At 35.8% G+C, this 15,797-nt stretch overlaps 1 protein-coding gene across 3 annotated transcripts in view; it reads left to right on the forward strand.

Annotated features, from left to right (window-relative positions):
• Positions 1-15,797, forward strand: part of LOC127875002 (uncharacterized) — a 53,243-nt gene that overhangs the window by 21,544 nt on the left and 15,902 nt on the right. For all 3 annotated transcript variants that reach the window (XM_052419727.1, XM_052419729.1, XM_052419728.1), the window contains exons 5-8: positions 3,850-3,974; positions 7,894-8,056; positions 8,327-8,433; positions 11,885-12,001. In XM_052419727.1, coding sequence (XP_052275687.1) covers positions 3,850-3,974; positions 7,894-8,056; positions 8,327-8,433; positions 11,885-12,001 — 512 coding nt within the window. The remainder of the gene's footprint in view (positions 1-3,849; positions 3,975-7,893; positions 8,057-8,326; positions 8,434-11,884; positions 12,002-15,797) is intronic.

The following is a 15,797-nucleotide window of genomic DNA, read 5'->3' on the forward strand; positions in this document are numbered from 1 at the left end:
CTATTTTCAAATTCAATAAATCCTTACAAATTAAGTCACATAAATCAATTCATACAAATAAAACTTGTGATTTCCATGTGCATCATAAAAATAAACAGTACTTTAATAATGCAATGACAATCCAAACCCTATTTACATCATAATGTATCAATACATGATAATTAGTCAGTGATTTTTTTCACCCAATTGGGAACAGGTCCGGTACCAATGCGATTGGCAATTCTTCGCTTCATGAAATCACCAAATTGTGGTAAAAACGAGTCTTAACAAAACACAATCTTAATGCATGGGACCAAAGACCTATAGATTACATATAGTATATCTATTACTGTTTATCCGAATTGTATACATATCCGAAATATGTACACTTGAGAATGTCACCTGTTTCATTTAATAATCCAAATTTTCCTTGTTGTTATCTGGTTTAACAAACCTTATTACACGTACATGTTTGTTAAATCCAGTTAATGCTTTCTCCATTATTGAATCACCATTAGTCTACTTGTAATTTGAATCGCCAGCTTTGAATTGAACGCGGGTTTAATGTTACAATACATCTGCCATGTGCAATGTCGAAGGTCATGAGTCATGACGTAGCAATTTTATTCTACTCGGATAATTTATATTAAATCGAGGAAATGTGTTTTCTCAATGTCTAGTGTGTAGTATAAGGACTTGTTGGTATAAAAATGAACTGTGATTCCAGTTTATATAAGATGGGTGTTACTCGTAATTATTGGTGGATTAACAAACTGACAAAACTCGCTGGACTTTTACAGTAGTGGATCTACGTAATTAATAGACCTTTGATCAATTTTGTTTTTCTTTAATAATTTTTCCGACTTTCTTTAACCGTGCCGTCAGCCAAAAACATGTAATTATCGAATGGTCAATCAATCATCACGTAATCATTAGACAACTTACAGCACGCGCAAAGAGGTTGCGGGATATTAAATAAAGTCGTTTACGTATGGATACGGTAGATAAAATTATGGAAATTAGCACTACAGTTTGCACGGGTGGGTTGTTAGTTTTCGTTTATATGGTTATGAATTAATGTCTGACAAAATAAATTGCACATCGACTGGATAATTAGTGTTTAAGAGTTTTGAAACATGAAACAAGTAAACAGTAGAACATACTAGAATAAATCTTATTCATATTTACTGTTGGAAATGTGTTGCGCGTGTAAACTTTTTTGAGCGTTAATACATGTCTATAACGACCTCATTTCATCGCTCAGGTAAACTATTGCATATGTATATACAATGCGCGCGTTCTCATTGGTAACTATCAAAGTTAATGTACCGCTTAACTCCGCCTGCAAGGCGTGTACTAATTGGGCTTGCAGAACAGAGAACTATCCAAACTGTCGGCGAAATGACACTCGCTATGATCTTTTGATCTAAACCGTTATTGTTTGGAGTGAATGCCCATGTATGCTAGTTGCCTGGATAAGCTTTCACAGCAGTCGATCTTTTGCTGTGATAATAAACTGATAACATAACAAGCGTCATCGGTGACTTTATGACATGTGAAAATAGAGAATTTTTAGATGAAAAAGTTGAGAGAAAAAAACGTCGATGTTGTAAAAAAAGAAGGCGAAGTCAACTTCTCCTTCATGTAATTTAAGGGCGACATTATTATGTCCCCAGCGAAGATGTCGCCCATGTCCCCCTCACGGCCGAGCCCTGTCACAGTGAATGTGCGGAAATCAGCGTTGGGAAATTGGAGTTAGTTTACTCACAAAGTTCAAGCATTTAAGATGAGTAGCGTTCGAAAAGGAAAAGAGACACACATGATTTGATTGATATGTTATTGGATCAGTGTATAATCAGATTCATATGCATATTCTGCTTTATTATGTTTGTCAAGCTGTACAATTTGCTAAAATAGCATGGAACTGAGGATGTCAAGTGCAAGATATTGAAAGGTAAACAGCGTGTTTGTTAATATTTGCAAATGTTTTCACCATTATATGATATTTAATTTTAAACAATGCTGAATTAAATTCATACTCTTAAAGAGGATATGATTAAATGGTATATCTAAGAATCTATAGATTATTGCAAGTTTAATATGCATGTGGAAGCATATTAACTAACTTGTATTCATTGTAAGAAGACATTAAAGCAACACTTTATAATATAAAAATGCTGTCAAACATGAACTTAGCAACTTTAATTCTGTTCTTATGATCATATTTATAATGTTTCCCAATTTCATGGTTTATTGCGCTATTTTTCCCAATTTTATGGTTTATCGCGCTAATTTTCCCAATCCAAATGATACAGGCTGTAACAAAAATAGCAAAATAAATCACTGAAACATGTATATTAAAAAAAAACTGGGTTTTAAAAACATGGCCGCCAAGGTGGGTGAGGTAGTTTTTCTATAGGCCCATTGTGAATACTTTGGAACACCTTATTTTTAAAGTCAGTCTTCTCATACCAATAATTTGAAATATTTGCTGAAGAGTTTTAAATATTGTTTCTTTCCATCTTAGTCTCTCAGGTGAGCGACCCAGGGCCCTTTGGGGCCTCTTGTTGTTGTTTTTTATTGGGCTGTGACTTCCAAAATTAATTGGGAGGAAGTTATGACTCACAACATTATCCTTAGTGTAAGCACTGTATTGCATTTCTCCTACCCTTGAGAAAATAAAAGTATATATATATCAATGGCACAATGTAAATATATTAAGGGCTAATGATGATAGATATGTAAATATATGATTTTAATGAAACACCAAATAGACTTCACGGAAATATAAGATTAAACCATATTTTAAGTATTAAGTAAACATGTGTTTGACTATTTTATTTAGTTCAGACTATGATATTTAGTTCTGTATTATTACCATATTGCAGGGCAACAGATAAGATTTTGGGTCAATTAGTTTTCACTGCAAACTTTTTGTAACAATTATTTTCTTTCCTCAAAACTATTTGTCAATTAGATTTTTTTACAATTTGATCAAAACGTACATATATTTCTGGATCTGATTAGCACTTCATTTTTGGATATTGATAATTCTCAGCAATTCTTATTCCAATTAAGTAATTATAAATTCACAGTGACAATGGTTGTTTGTAAATATAAGTATCAATTGTATATTATCAAATGGATGATGCATAATGAGTCATTTTGTTTCAACCAGTTTCAACACTCCTGCCTTTAAGTCTCAGTGCACACTCACATTGCCAAACCCTCTCAATCAACGACAAACCAGTGAAAATCACGATGTTATAAGTATATGACACACGGAATCATAGCCTTGTTTTGAGCTGAATATTTCAGAATCTGTCACCACCTGCGCTATTAAATCTGATAAGTATACTCTTCCCAATCTCTTTTCCTGACGGTTTGGGTCTCGTTACGAATTGTAAAATATTGGGCGCTCATGTCGTTTATGAAAGTTACCTAACCCGCCCGCGTTTAACGGAGAACATTTTCCCGAACTTATTTCGGCGGAAGTAACTTTATATATTGACACCGGCCCAAAACCAAAATATAACAGCCGCACTAAAGGTTACAATACACTAATCATAATTGAACACTGAACGGCGGAAAACGGGAAAAAACTAAAACACGAAGATTCTATTTCAATTCGATTTCCATTTTCATTATCGTTTTATGTACGATTGATTTTTAATACCAATTCGTTTTCTGTCAAATACAAATCGTAAAAATGATATAAAGAGCCTTATCTGTTGCCCTGCATATTGTATCAATTTTATCTTTAGTCATAACAATGTATTTATATTTTACTTTTATTTTATCCTAACATGCAGTTTACATCATATTTAAGCAATATAGGACTTAAGTGTGTTCTTCTGTTTTGCATTTCAGAAATGCAGTTTCTGCAAGAAGGGAGGAGCTACCATCGGCTGTGTGGTCCGTAACTGCAAGAAGATGTTTCACCTGGGATGTGGGCGGGAGAATCACACGCTCCACCAGTTCTTTGACACATTCAGGTGAACGCAGCTTGATGCAATCACCTTTAAAGCACCCGACAGGGCCCTCACACTACTTTGGGGGAAGGGGTCCGCAGCCCTTAGGAGGGGGAATTTTCGCGGCGTTTCCCTTTTTGGGGGATTTTTTTACTTACTCTCTCATTATTTCATTTGTACATGTTTGCACTATATTCATTGCATTTTTCATAATTTAGTATGTTTGAAAAGATTTAATTGAAATAGAATTGAGATATAATAATCATGAGACACATCTTTCTATTAAAAAAAATAAAAAAATATATATATTTTTTTTTTAAGGGGAATTTTTCCCCCCAAAAGGGGAAAAAAGTATACTTTTCAGGTGGGGGACTGCCGCCGAATAGTGGATTCTCATCTATTAGTTGCCCCATTTACAAGTCATGCAATGTTCAACAATAAAATGAACAGTCAGGAGCCATGAGACTTCTTGTTATCGTTCATAGATGATGTACATGTGTTCTTTGTGTCACATATAGTTCTCTGTGTATCAAATGCAAACCTAAATAGAAGTGCAGGACGTTCTTTTATGTGTCCTACTATTTGTTGTAGATTTTTGTGCACTTGAACTTATTCAATTTTTTTATTAAATCAACATCAGACTTTTTGTTTGTGTGATGGATTACAGAATAAATCTTTAAATTTGTGGTAATCAATACATAATAAGGCCATCCTTAAAAATTCTTTTGTTTGGCATAACCCGACCGACCCACTAAAATCGACCCGACTGAATTTTTTTGTGTGTTACTTTCCAAAAAAAATAATTTTTTTGCTCGCCGAAAATTCTTTCCGCTAAATTTTTCCTTTCCGCTTTTTATCCTTTTCGGTTATTTGCCTCATTTAATTGAATGCTCTTTCAAGGATATCTAGAATAGCAATGAACAAAACGCGTACCGGTATTTATTTGAGTCGCCTATTTATTAAACATATGCATATGCGATTAATTAGATTTGAAATACAATTAAACCGCTTCTGTTTTTCTCGTATCCCTTTAAATAAAATACGCTGCTGTCGTTCAGGATAGTTTGGGAGTAAAAAAAAATTAATTAATTATCACCGTTCAATTAAATTCGGCAATCGGCAGAGATGTGTAATATTATCGCCATATAACTAATTATTTAATTATCACTCTTTAATTCAGATCGGCAAATATTCGGTAGAAAGATAAAAAGTGGTCAGCTTAGAAATATTTATTGACGGGTATTGTCACGTTTTTGTTTCATTTGCTTATCTCTTTATACGACTTTCTGACCGGTCGCTATTTCGGAGGCAGACGGCGATATTAAATGTGTATTCAAATTATACAACATCTGCGCATGAATGACCCAATATTATCCGATAGCTCCACCCGTCCTCACGTTTCATTCGACAACGTCATGTCATGTGTAAGCGAGCTCAATGCTGATTGGTCAGCTACCATTTGCACTTCATTAACAATAAGGTCAAGCAATGTCTAATCGGGTACAGACCGGGTTTCGTTAACTGTTCGAATTGCGAACACTTTCATTGAAACAAAGAGACAAATATAGAAAACCAGTCTGGATTAAAATGGCGGATGTTTTCAACGAAATTTTACTAGATTTTCGCAATTGAGGTTTTTCTTGTGCCAAATTCTCAATTTTTTCGCAAATGGCGAACGACAGCGCGAGCATTGCGAATGTGTTATTATTGGAATAAATGCTCACTATTACAGGGCTCGCGCTTTGCGAAAGTATAGCGAATTTGGCTCAAGAAAAATATAATTTGCGAATATGCTTAAATCTTGTTAAATTTAATTGAAAACATCCGCCATTTTAATCCGGAGTGTTTTTTTTAAACTATTTTTCTGTTTGTTTCCATGAACAATTTGAAGCGCATATGGTAGCTGGCCAATCAACAAGGTGAGTTCGCTATCAGGTAATATTGGGTCATTTATGCGCAGATAATGGAATACACAGTTGATATTGTCGTCTGCCTACAATATAACGGGCGATGGCAAAAGTCGTATAAAAAATCAGCAAATGAAAAGAAGCGTAAAACTCAATAAATTATTTTTAAGCTGATCACTTTACAAATTTCTACCGACTATCGATCTGAATTAAAGGATGAAAATTAAATAATTAGTTACATTTCGAAGATGTTGCACCTTTTTGTTCTTGGTTGAAATTAAAATGTTATAATTACTTTGTTGTTTTTTGAACTCACAAACTATGCTTCTGTAAAGTAATAGGTCAACCAAATAGTATATTAATTACGTATTTGCTAGGTTACTTGTTTTCATTTTCTGTAGTCAAACGATATGCACATTTTATTTCATGTGCAAAATGCGTACAATTTTTCGGACTGTCGTTTTCAGATAAAGTATTTATCATCGATTATATTATATTCTGAAGTTCTTTATAGAAAAAATAGACTTACGAATACACGTGCAGTGATACGGACAGTGCAGAAAAATCTTTACCAGAGGCAGAAGACTTGGAGCTTTATTTGATAATTACCTTTCAGTTTGGTATATGTCCGAGTTCAATGTCAGAAAAAAAAACGAAAAAAATTAAATCCCTACCTACCTACCCACCCAAATTTACCTGGGTCGGGTTATGCCAAACAAACAATTTTTTAAGGATGGCCTTAGAAATTAAATGACCAAAATACAACAGCAACATATACTTTTAATTAGCCAAACTTTTGTAAAGCATTGCCTAATAAATGTTTTTCATGTTACAGGACCAATTTTAACATTTAACATTAATGTAAATCTAAAGTCCCCATTCGAAAACCTCATTTTCCCATTTTGGCTAAAAATAGCCCCAAACAACTTGGATAACAATGGAAAGGTGAGAAAGTCTATGTTCATTTACAGATGAATGTTGAAAACTGTGCCTTATACCCTTAATCTATACCTATTTGTTATTTGAATCTATAGGAAAATGGAGCTTAATGCATGTAATTTAAAGGCTGGGACTACACTCTCCACCTATATTATATTTTTCAGTTTAAGGAAGCCTCTGCTTTAATAGCAATAATCCAGGTTAGGCAGAAAATATCATCCATAATTAGCAGGCTAGTATTAGCCAACATTTAAGCACATGATTTAATATTTCCCTGTTTTCCCTGAAGGGGCTCATTTAAAAAACACCTATATGCAGTGATTTTTTTCATTCTTTGGATGGGTCTGGTAAACGGACTGCTTCCCAATTACCTACAGACCCGTTCCCACTTGACGTATTTTGAGACCGTTTAAACTTGCGGCGGATTTGAACATTTACGTTACATTCATACATTAAATACGTGTATGTTATTGCAAAATATAAACCAGTCTGAATTTTCTTACGCTTCCAGCAATATTCGCCATAAGTCAAAATAGTAAGTATTACATAAAGAAATTAAAGTCTAGTGAAGTCAAAAGCAAGTTGTTAAGAGATTTTGGCTTCGTAAAAAGTTTGGCGTCTGTTTCGTCCACCCATTCCCCTCAGTACAGTGCAACAAAAACTGTTGACACACTTAGTGCTCTGATAAGGCTATGCCGCCTGGGGGTGTCTGGACTCTCATCAGCCCAGAAAGGCGCCATTCTTGATATATTTAAAGCAGATAAAAACAGAGAACTCTGTCTGTAACAATCTGTGTTCCAATAGCATGTTGTTGTTTGTGCAAGACTGTAAATTAAAGTTTATGTTGCTTTCCTGTGTCATTTTAAGCTGACAAAAAGTTAAGCAAAGTCATTAAAATACCATTCTTCAATTGGTACAATTCACAACTTGATTTTTCCCAATTGGAAGATTTCGCAATTCTTTTTTTTTCCCAAGTTGGAAGTTTCATGGTGCAAAAAATTCTCAATGGCATTGGTACGGGACCCGTTCCCGATTGGTTGAAAAAAATCACTGTATATGATCATTTTGTGAACTATCACTTTGTATACATGTTCCAGGTCGTACTGTAGTTGTCACAGGCCAACCCAGGCCGTACCCAGCGACCCTGACCCCAGCCTGGTGTGCTCCATCTGTATGAACACCGTGCAGGGGCAGGTAAGCGTGGACACACTGAGAGCCCCCTGCTGCCGAAAGTACTGGTACCATCGGGACTGCATACAGGTAGGAGACTGGGAGCCAGGAGCCCAGCTAAGAAAACCTTGTATGAAAAGTTTAAATTATATATTACAATTTTTTACAAATTTCAATGGCTAAGTACCGTACATGTATGAACCATTTTGATTATTATTCCCCCCAGGGCCTTCAAATGTGACATAGCTGTTGCAGGTGGATTTAGTTAACTTATGATACTGTACATACAGTCAATAAAATACCAGTAGGCTTTTGTTGTTAATGATAAGTTATTATGAGACTTTCCTCCAAACATTACAGAGGTATGCATCATCTGCTGGCCTGTATTTCTTCAAGTGCCCTCTATGTAACAACAAGGAAGAGTTTCAAAATGAGATGCTGCAGTATGGCATTTATATACCTGATCAGTAAGTACCATGCACAAGCATAACATCTTTTTATGCCCCCTTTCGAAGAAAAGGGGGTATATAGTTTTCGCATTGTCCGTCAATCTGTCTGTCAGTCTGTCACACTTTTCGTGTCCGCTCTCTAATTCAAATAGTTTTCATCCGATCTTTACCAAACTTGGTCAGAAGTAATACCTAGACAATATCTAAGTTCGAATATGGGTCATGCCGGGTCAAAAACTAGGTCACGGGGTCACTTAGTGCATTTAAAGGATTTAGTATTTAGGCTTCGAAAAATGCTCATAACTTCTGCGGACTGCACAGGCTAATCTGGGACGACACTTTACGCACATGAATTAAGCCCAGTTTTCTCAGAACAAGACACATTTCATTTCTGAAGGATGCTGTGACCTCTGCTCATTTATCCTGGGTTCTAGGAAGAAAAGCCTAGAGTCTATTGATTTTCAGATTAATGGTCACATTGGCTTGTACGTTGAAATTTGTTTCACACCATATCTACAGAACACTAGAACACAATAGTCATCCACACTGGTACGCTGGTTACTTTTGTGGCAAGAATGGCGTCTATCAATTTCAGCATTTGTATGCCCCCAGATCGAATGATCGGGGGGGGGGGGTATATTGTTTTTGACCTGTCTGTCTGTCATTGTATGTGTCACAAAACTTAAACCTTGGTCATAACTTTTGCAATATTGATGATAGCAACTTGATATTTGGCATGCATGTGTATCTCATGGAGCTGCACATTTTGAGTGGTGAAAGGTCAAGGTCATGATGACATCCTTCAAAGTCAAATGTCAAAAAACAAATCCAAGGGAAGTAATAAGCTGTTAAGGGAGATAATTATCTGTATCTGCAAAATGATAAAAAATAAATGAATCAAAGCGGTGCAGTATTGGGCTTAGTGTTTCTGATAAACACATCTCTTGTTTTTTTTTGTCAAATTGGGAAAAGTACCATACCAGCCCCATTGAGAAAATTAGTAGAAAACCCTGAAATTGGGAAATTTCACATCATGAATTCACCAAAATGCGAAAATTGATGTTATTGATTTTTTTTTGCTAACAAATGCTTTCAAAATTGATAATTAAATGTTGTCAAGCTGTCAATAGCATATTTACTTAGGTTCTGTAGACAAGAAATTAACTAAATGTTGCATTTTATCTACCAAAGAAAATGACAATATGAAATTTGTATTTGTATTTTTTCCCCAATTGGAAAAGATCCGTTTGTCCGGTCTTTGTAAAGACAGTCTTGGTATTAAATTTTTTTAGGCACTAGCCCAGCCCATGTTTGTATTGAACAAACATAAAACAATAAAGATTAAACAAATAAACACTTGATTCTCCTTATACACATTTAATGTCTGACAAAAAATGTTACATAAGGTCTCCAGACTTCTCCATTCCACCATCATCATTGTCTGAAGTACTGACATCCAGGTCTGACATGTCAGGAATACTCTTAAAGGCGGCCTGAAAACAAAAACAAAAAATGTTATAACATGATATGAATTTTCCAATCGAATATCTGAACAAATTAAATGCAATGTCGAACTAGCAATAATACCTGTGCATAAGAAGTAGAATAAGAAGGTAACCTTTCTGCCATAACTTCTGAGTCTTCTTAATTTAAAACGACATTTGTAGCAGTAGTTCCATTGCCTAAGCCACATCTGTTTTGTCGCCGATTGTAACAGCATCTAAAATACCGTATGATAACACATTTGATTTTGAATTTAATGTCAGAATTCGTTGCTTGACAGATTAATTTTATCTGTTAAAAACTATACTTGTAAGTTAGAGCATGATATTTAATTGCATTTTGTTTTTTAGCTCACCTGTCATGAAGTGACATGGTGAGCTTATGTGACCGTGTGATGTCTGGCGTCCGTATGTGTGTGCGTGTGTCTGTCAACAATTTGGTAGTGTAGACAGTAGAGGTCACAGTTTTCATCCAATCTTTATGAAATTTGGTCAGAATGTTAATCTTGATGAAATCTGGGTTGGGATTGTATTTGGGTCATCTGGGGTCAAAAACTAGGTCACTAGATCAAAAACTAGGTCAAATAATAGGAAAACCTAGTGTAGACAGTAGAGGTCACAGTTTTCATCCAATCTTTATGAAATTTGGTCAGAATGTTTATCTTGATGAAAACTGGGTTGGGATTGTATTTGGGTCATCTGGGGTCAAAAACTAGGTCACTAGGTCAAATTATAGAAAAACCTTGTGTAGACAATAGAGTTCACAGTTTTCATCCAATCTTTATGAAATTTTATCAGAATGTTTATCTTGATGAAATCTGGGTTGGGATTGTATTTGGGTCACCTGGGGTCAAAAACTAGGTCACTAGGTCAAATAATAGAAAAACCTTGTGTAGACAATGGAGGTAACAGTTTTCATCTAATCTTTATGAAATTTGGTCACAATGTTTATCTTAATGAAATCTGGGTTGGGATTGTATTTGGTTAGTCAGGTGAGCGATTCAGGGCCATCATGGCCCTCTTGTTTACATTAAGTATGAAATGCACTTACCAGCCAGTTAGCAATGCTGGCTAAGAATCAAAGTCCCCAATACAAAAACGAAGCCATGACAGATTATTTTCCGTAACGGTTGGAATTTTCATTTCATTGACTGTTCATAATTTTTGTTGCAACCTTCATGATCATTTTGCAGTTGATGTTTGTGCGTTGCGCCCTCAAAATATCGTAGAAAAGACATTAAAACAAATTTATCGCTGCGAGTTCTCCTCCCAGTAATAATAATAATAGTTATAGCGTCTCGGGAGATTGACTTACAACACTGTTCAATAAGCTTCTATTCAATGATTGCTCAAGGGAAATAACAGTTTTGAATAAGCGTCTATATGAATCTATTGACGACAAGTTACTAAGTTAGGACACGAAAAAATGCACTCGACCGATAGGGCTACCGGCTTAGAATTTTCACTCGACCAACGCAAAATGCACTCGACTCGGTCGAAGGTCGAGTGGGTTACGTCCAAGACTGTAAAGAAGGTAAAACAATTGATGTCAAGGGTCCAGGTCATTGGATTAACACATGAAAACGGTAGAACAATCATTGTTAATGTGCAAAATTGGAAGTTACCACTGAATTTTAGATCAAGACCTTGTTATAGTGGAGTGGAACCCATTTGGTTAAGCTGTGTATTAGCCTTGCTCTCTGGAAAGGGGGTTTAAGGCATGTGCCTAGTTTTGTCCTAGATAAGCTTGTGCAGTCTGCACAGGCTGATCAGGGACAACACTTCCCACTTTAATGATATGTTTCATTTCAAGAAAGTCTCTTCTCAGCAAACATCTAGTTGAGGCGGAAAATGTCGTCACTGATAAGCCTGTGCTGGCTACACAGGCTAATCTGGGGCGACACTTTACGCACATGCATTTAACCCCGTTTTCATAGGGTGTGGCTCATACAATTTGTTTCTTTCAGAGATGCATCTTGGGAGACGGAGCCCCATGCTTTCGAGGAACTGCTGGAGCGATATGATCAGTGTGACGCAAAGACATGCAAATGTGCTGAGGGTCGTAAACATGATGTAGACAACACGTAAGGCTGTTGTTCGCTTATTAGAATGTTGTCTTATTGTCATTACAATGAAAAATTGTGCATCATTGAATTTTACATTAAATTTCTCAATTTAATAAGTAAGACAATATTTTCATAATTTCTATTTCTGACCATGACTTTTTATTCCTTTTGTGTGATGTTTAGCATGCAATTTTTGTCTTATTTTTCATTGGCTATTTTACCTCTTTTTATGTCCCCCACCACTATAGTGGGGGACATATTGTTTTTGCCCTGTCTGTTGGTTTGTTGCTTTGTTTGCTCCAACTCTTACATTTTGCCATAACTTTTGCAATATTGAAGATAACAACTTAATATTTGGCATGCATGTGTATCTCATGGAGCTGCTGATTTTGAGTGGTGAAAGGTCATGGTCATCCTTCAAGGTCAAAGGTCAAATTTATGGGTCAAAATCGCTCATTTAATGTACACTTTTGCAATATTGAACATAGCAACTTGATATTTGGCATGCATGTGTATATCATGGTGATGCACATTTTGAATGGTGAAAGGTCAAGGTCATCCTTCAAGGTCAAAGGTCAAATATATGGGGACATAGTGTTTCACAAACACTTCGCTTGTTGTTTCCAATTATTCATTTGTTTGATGTAATGTCTCTCATTTTGATGCCCCCTTTCGAAGAAAAGGGTTATATAGTTTTCGCACTGTCCGTCTTTCAGTCTGTCTGTCAGTCTGTCACACTTTTCGTGTCCCCTCTCTATCAGTGCTCCAGATAACATGCATATAGGCGTAAAAACGAATTAAATTTCTTAAGTAACGATTTAGATTTAAAATCTTTGCGTAAAGTCATTGAAAAAATAAAACACGAATTCCAAATTTTCGAAAGTGCGTAAATCTTCCAGTAGCAAATTATATACGGTAAACATTTCATCCCGGTTCTGACTCGTCTAGGCGCTCAATTAAAACTACAACTTTAAGTCAGCGTCACTCAATCGTTTGCTGTGAGGAAGAGCCACACCTAAGAACGGTCGAAAGGCCAAACGGTCTCGATTCTGTTCTCCTAGTAATGCAGGCGAGTTATTACTGTTTATTGTACCTTTTTAATTACACTTATCGTAATTTTTATACACAAGTTATATACTGTATACCTTTTCAAAATGTTATTAAAATTAAATGTTAAATATAGTTTTTGATATGACTTTAACGTCGACCAAAAGGCCATTATGACCACTGACCGTTTTACATAAAAAAATCAAAATGGCCGACCGAAGCGGTGTATCGAAGTGTGGAAGGCAAAAAAAGCCATTTCAGTGTCAAAAGTCCATGCTGCATGCATTCTTTCAATTAGATTCAAATACCCAAAGCATGGTTTCGTCAATTATTGATGAACTTATAAGCTCTTGCGTAAATGACTGCGAATCTAAAGCACTCAAAAAACATTCAGGTTCAATTTGACCGACGACAATTTAATTGAAGAAGTTAAGGAAGTCAGCTGTTTGCTGAATGAAGACAAGTTGCGAGAAGAGTGGCCAATGATAAGGGGCATGATAAGAGGTTCATACAGTAAACTGTCACTGCAAGATCTGTCCAAAAGAGTAATCAACTTACACAATGATGCACTTCCTGAGTTCACAAAGCTTTGCAAAATAGGACTTTGCATGGCTGTAACAAGTGTAGAGTGTGAACAATCATTCAGCGTGCAAAATAGAATTAAGAGTAAATACCGATGTTCTCGAAAAGCTGAAAGCCTCAATGTGCTGATCAACATTCAGATGAGCAAGGTAGATGTGGGGTCATTTGAGCCAGAAAAAGCTGTCCGATTATGGGAAAGCAAGAAAAGGAGAAGGAAAGCCAGGCTTTTTCAAGACTATAAACCAAAATGTTGAATTGTTGATGTGTCAAAAACAATGAATAACAAATTATTTGGTTATATATTGTTACGAATTAAATATATAAATAGGGGTTAAAATAAGAATTAATTTTTAACTCCTCTGGCCAGAGGCCAGTGGGGCTTATGTCATGGTCCTGTGTCCGTTGTGCGTCTGTGCGTTAACTTTTTCTTTAAACATATTCTCCTAAACTACAAGTTCAATTCTGATAAAACTTCTCACAAATGTTCATGGGGTGAACCTCTTTCAAGTTTGTTCAAATTATGCACCTGGGGTCAAATTTGACCCCGCCCTGGGGATCAATAAATTGAACATATGCTTATATAAAGCCTATTTTGTGCAAATCTTTTTGTCCATAACCATTGGGCCTAGTGCTACCACATTTGGTATGTAGTGACATTTAATAGTTCTCTACTTTGTTTGTTCAAATTATGCCCCTGGGGTCAAATTTGACCCTGCTCCGGGGGTCACAAAAATGAACATAAGCTTATATAAAGCCTATTTTGTGCAAACTTTAAAAATCTTTTTGTCCATAACCGTAGGGCCTAGGGCAACCAAATTCGGTATGTAGTGACATCTAATAGTTCTCTACTTAGTTTGTTCAAATTATGCCCCTAGGTCAAATTTGACCCTGCCCCGGCGGTCACAAAAATGAACATACGCTTAAATAAGGCCTATTTTGTGCAAACTTTAAAAATCTTTTGTCCATAACCGTATGGCATAGGTCTACCAAATTTGGTATGTAGTGACATCTAATAGTCGTCTACCAAGTTTGTTCAAATTAATCCCCTGGAATCAAATTTGACCATTCCCCAGGGGTCACAAAATTGAACATATGCTTATATTGGGCCTATTTTGTGCAAACTTTAAAATTCCTTTTTGTCCATAACCATTGGGCCTATTTCTACCAAATTTGGTATGTATTAAAATCTTAAAGTTCTCTACCAAGTTTTTTCAAATTATGCCCCTGGGGTCATATTTGACCCTGCCCCGGGGTCACAAAAATGAACATATGCTTAAATAAGGCCTATTTTGTGCAAACTTTAAAAATCTCTTGTTCATAATTATAGAGCCTAGGGCAACTAAATTTGGTATGTAATGACATCTAATAGTCCTTTACCAAATTTGTTCAAATTATTCCCCAGGGCTCAAATTTGACCCTGCCCTGGGGTCACAAAACTGAACATATGCTTATATAAAGCCTCTTTTGTGCAAACTTTAAAAATCTTTCTGTCCATAACCATTTGGCCTAGGGCTACCAGATTTGGTATGTAGTGACATCTTATAGTTCTCTACCAAGTTTGTTCAAATTTAATTATGCCCCTGGGGCCAAATTTATCCCTTGAAGGCTCCCATAAAAAAGTTGTTCAAGAAAATTTGATTCGTCAAAAAACATGGCCACAGAAAGTCGTTGAACTTTGCATTTTAATGCGTTTTTGCTATTTATTCATTATGGGATGAATAAACTATTTTCTTCTCAAACTAAAAGTTTATCAAAATACACTTGGAATAACTTTTTAATTATAAGAGATAAATGCAAACAACTTTGAAACCTACAAACACTTTTTGGAATTTTGGAAAAAGATTCATGATTGAATGAAGGAACTTTCATTAATCTTGTAGAACATGCATAGATTTGATCTTCAGCATCTAAAAATATGTGAAATAGAAAGAGCGACAATATCTTTTGGAGAGATAAATGTACCTACGTTATACGCAAAGGACCTGTGCGACAATTCCCAGGCTTTTTAGTCTGTTTAGTTAACACCGTAGTAACGTTTTCCATATATAAAAATGCTCACCCTTCCAACTTTAAGCGCCCAGTGGGACGAGGGATAGAAAGAGAAAGTCACATGCTTGAGTACATTTCAACCCATGTGCATCGCACGCTTTTTTGCGCATAAAAAAACAGTGGAGCGATACAGGGC

Source organism: Dreissena polymorpha, chromosome 3, assembly GCF_020536995.1.
Source record: "Dreissena polymorpha isolate Duluth1 chromosome 3, UMN_Dpol_1.0, whole genome shotgun sequence".
NCBI classification, from domain to species: domain Eukaryota; kingdom Metazoa; phylum Mollusca; class Bivalvia; order Myida; family Dreissenidae; genus Dreissena; species Dreissena polymorpha.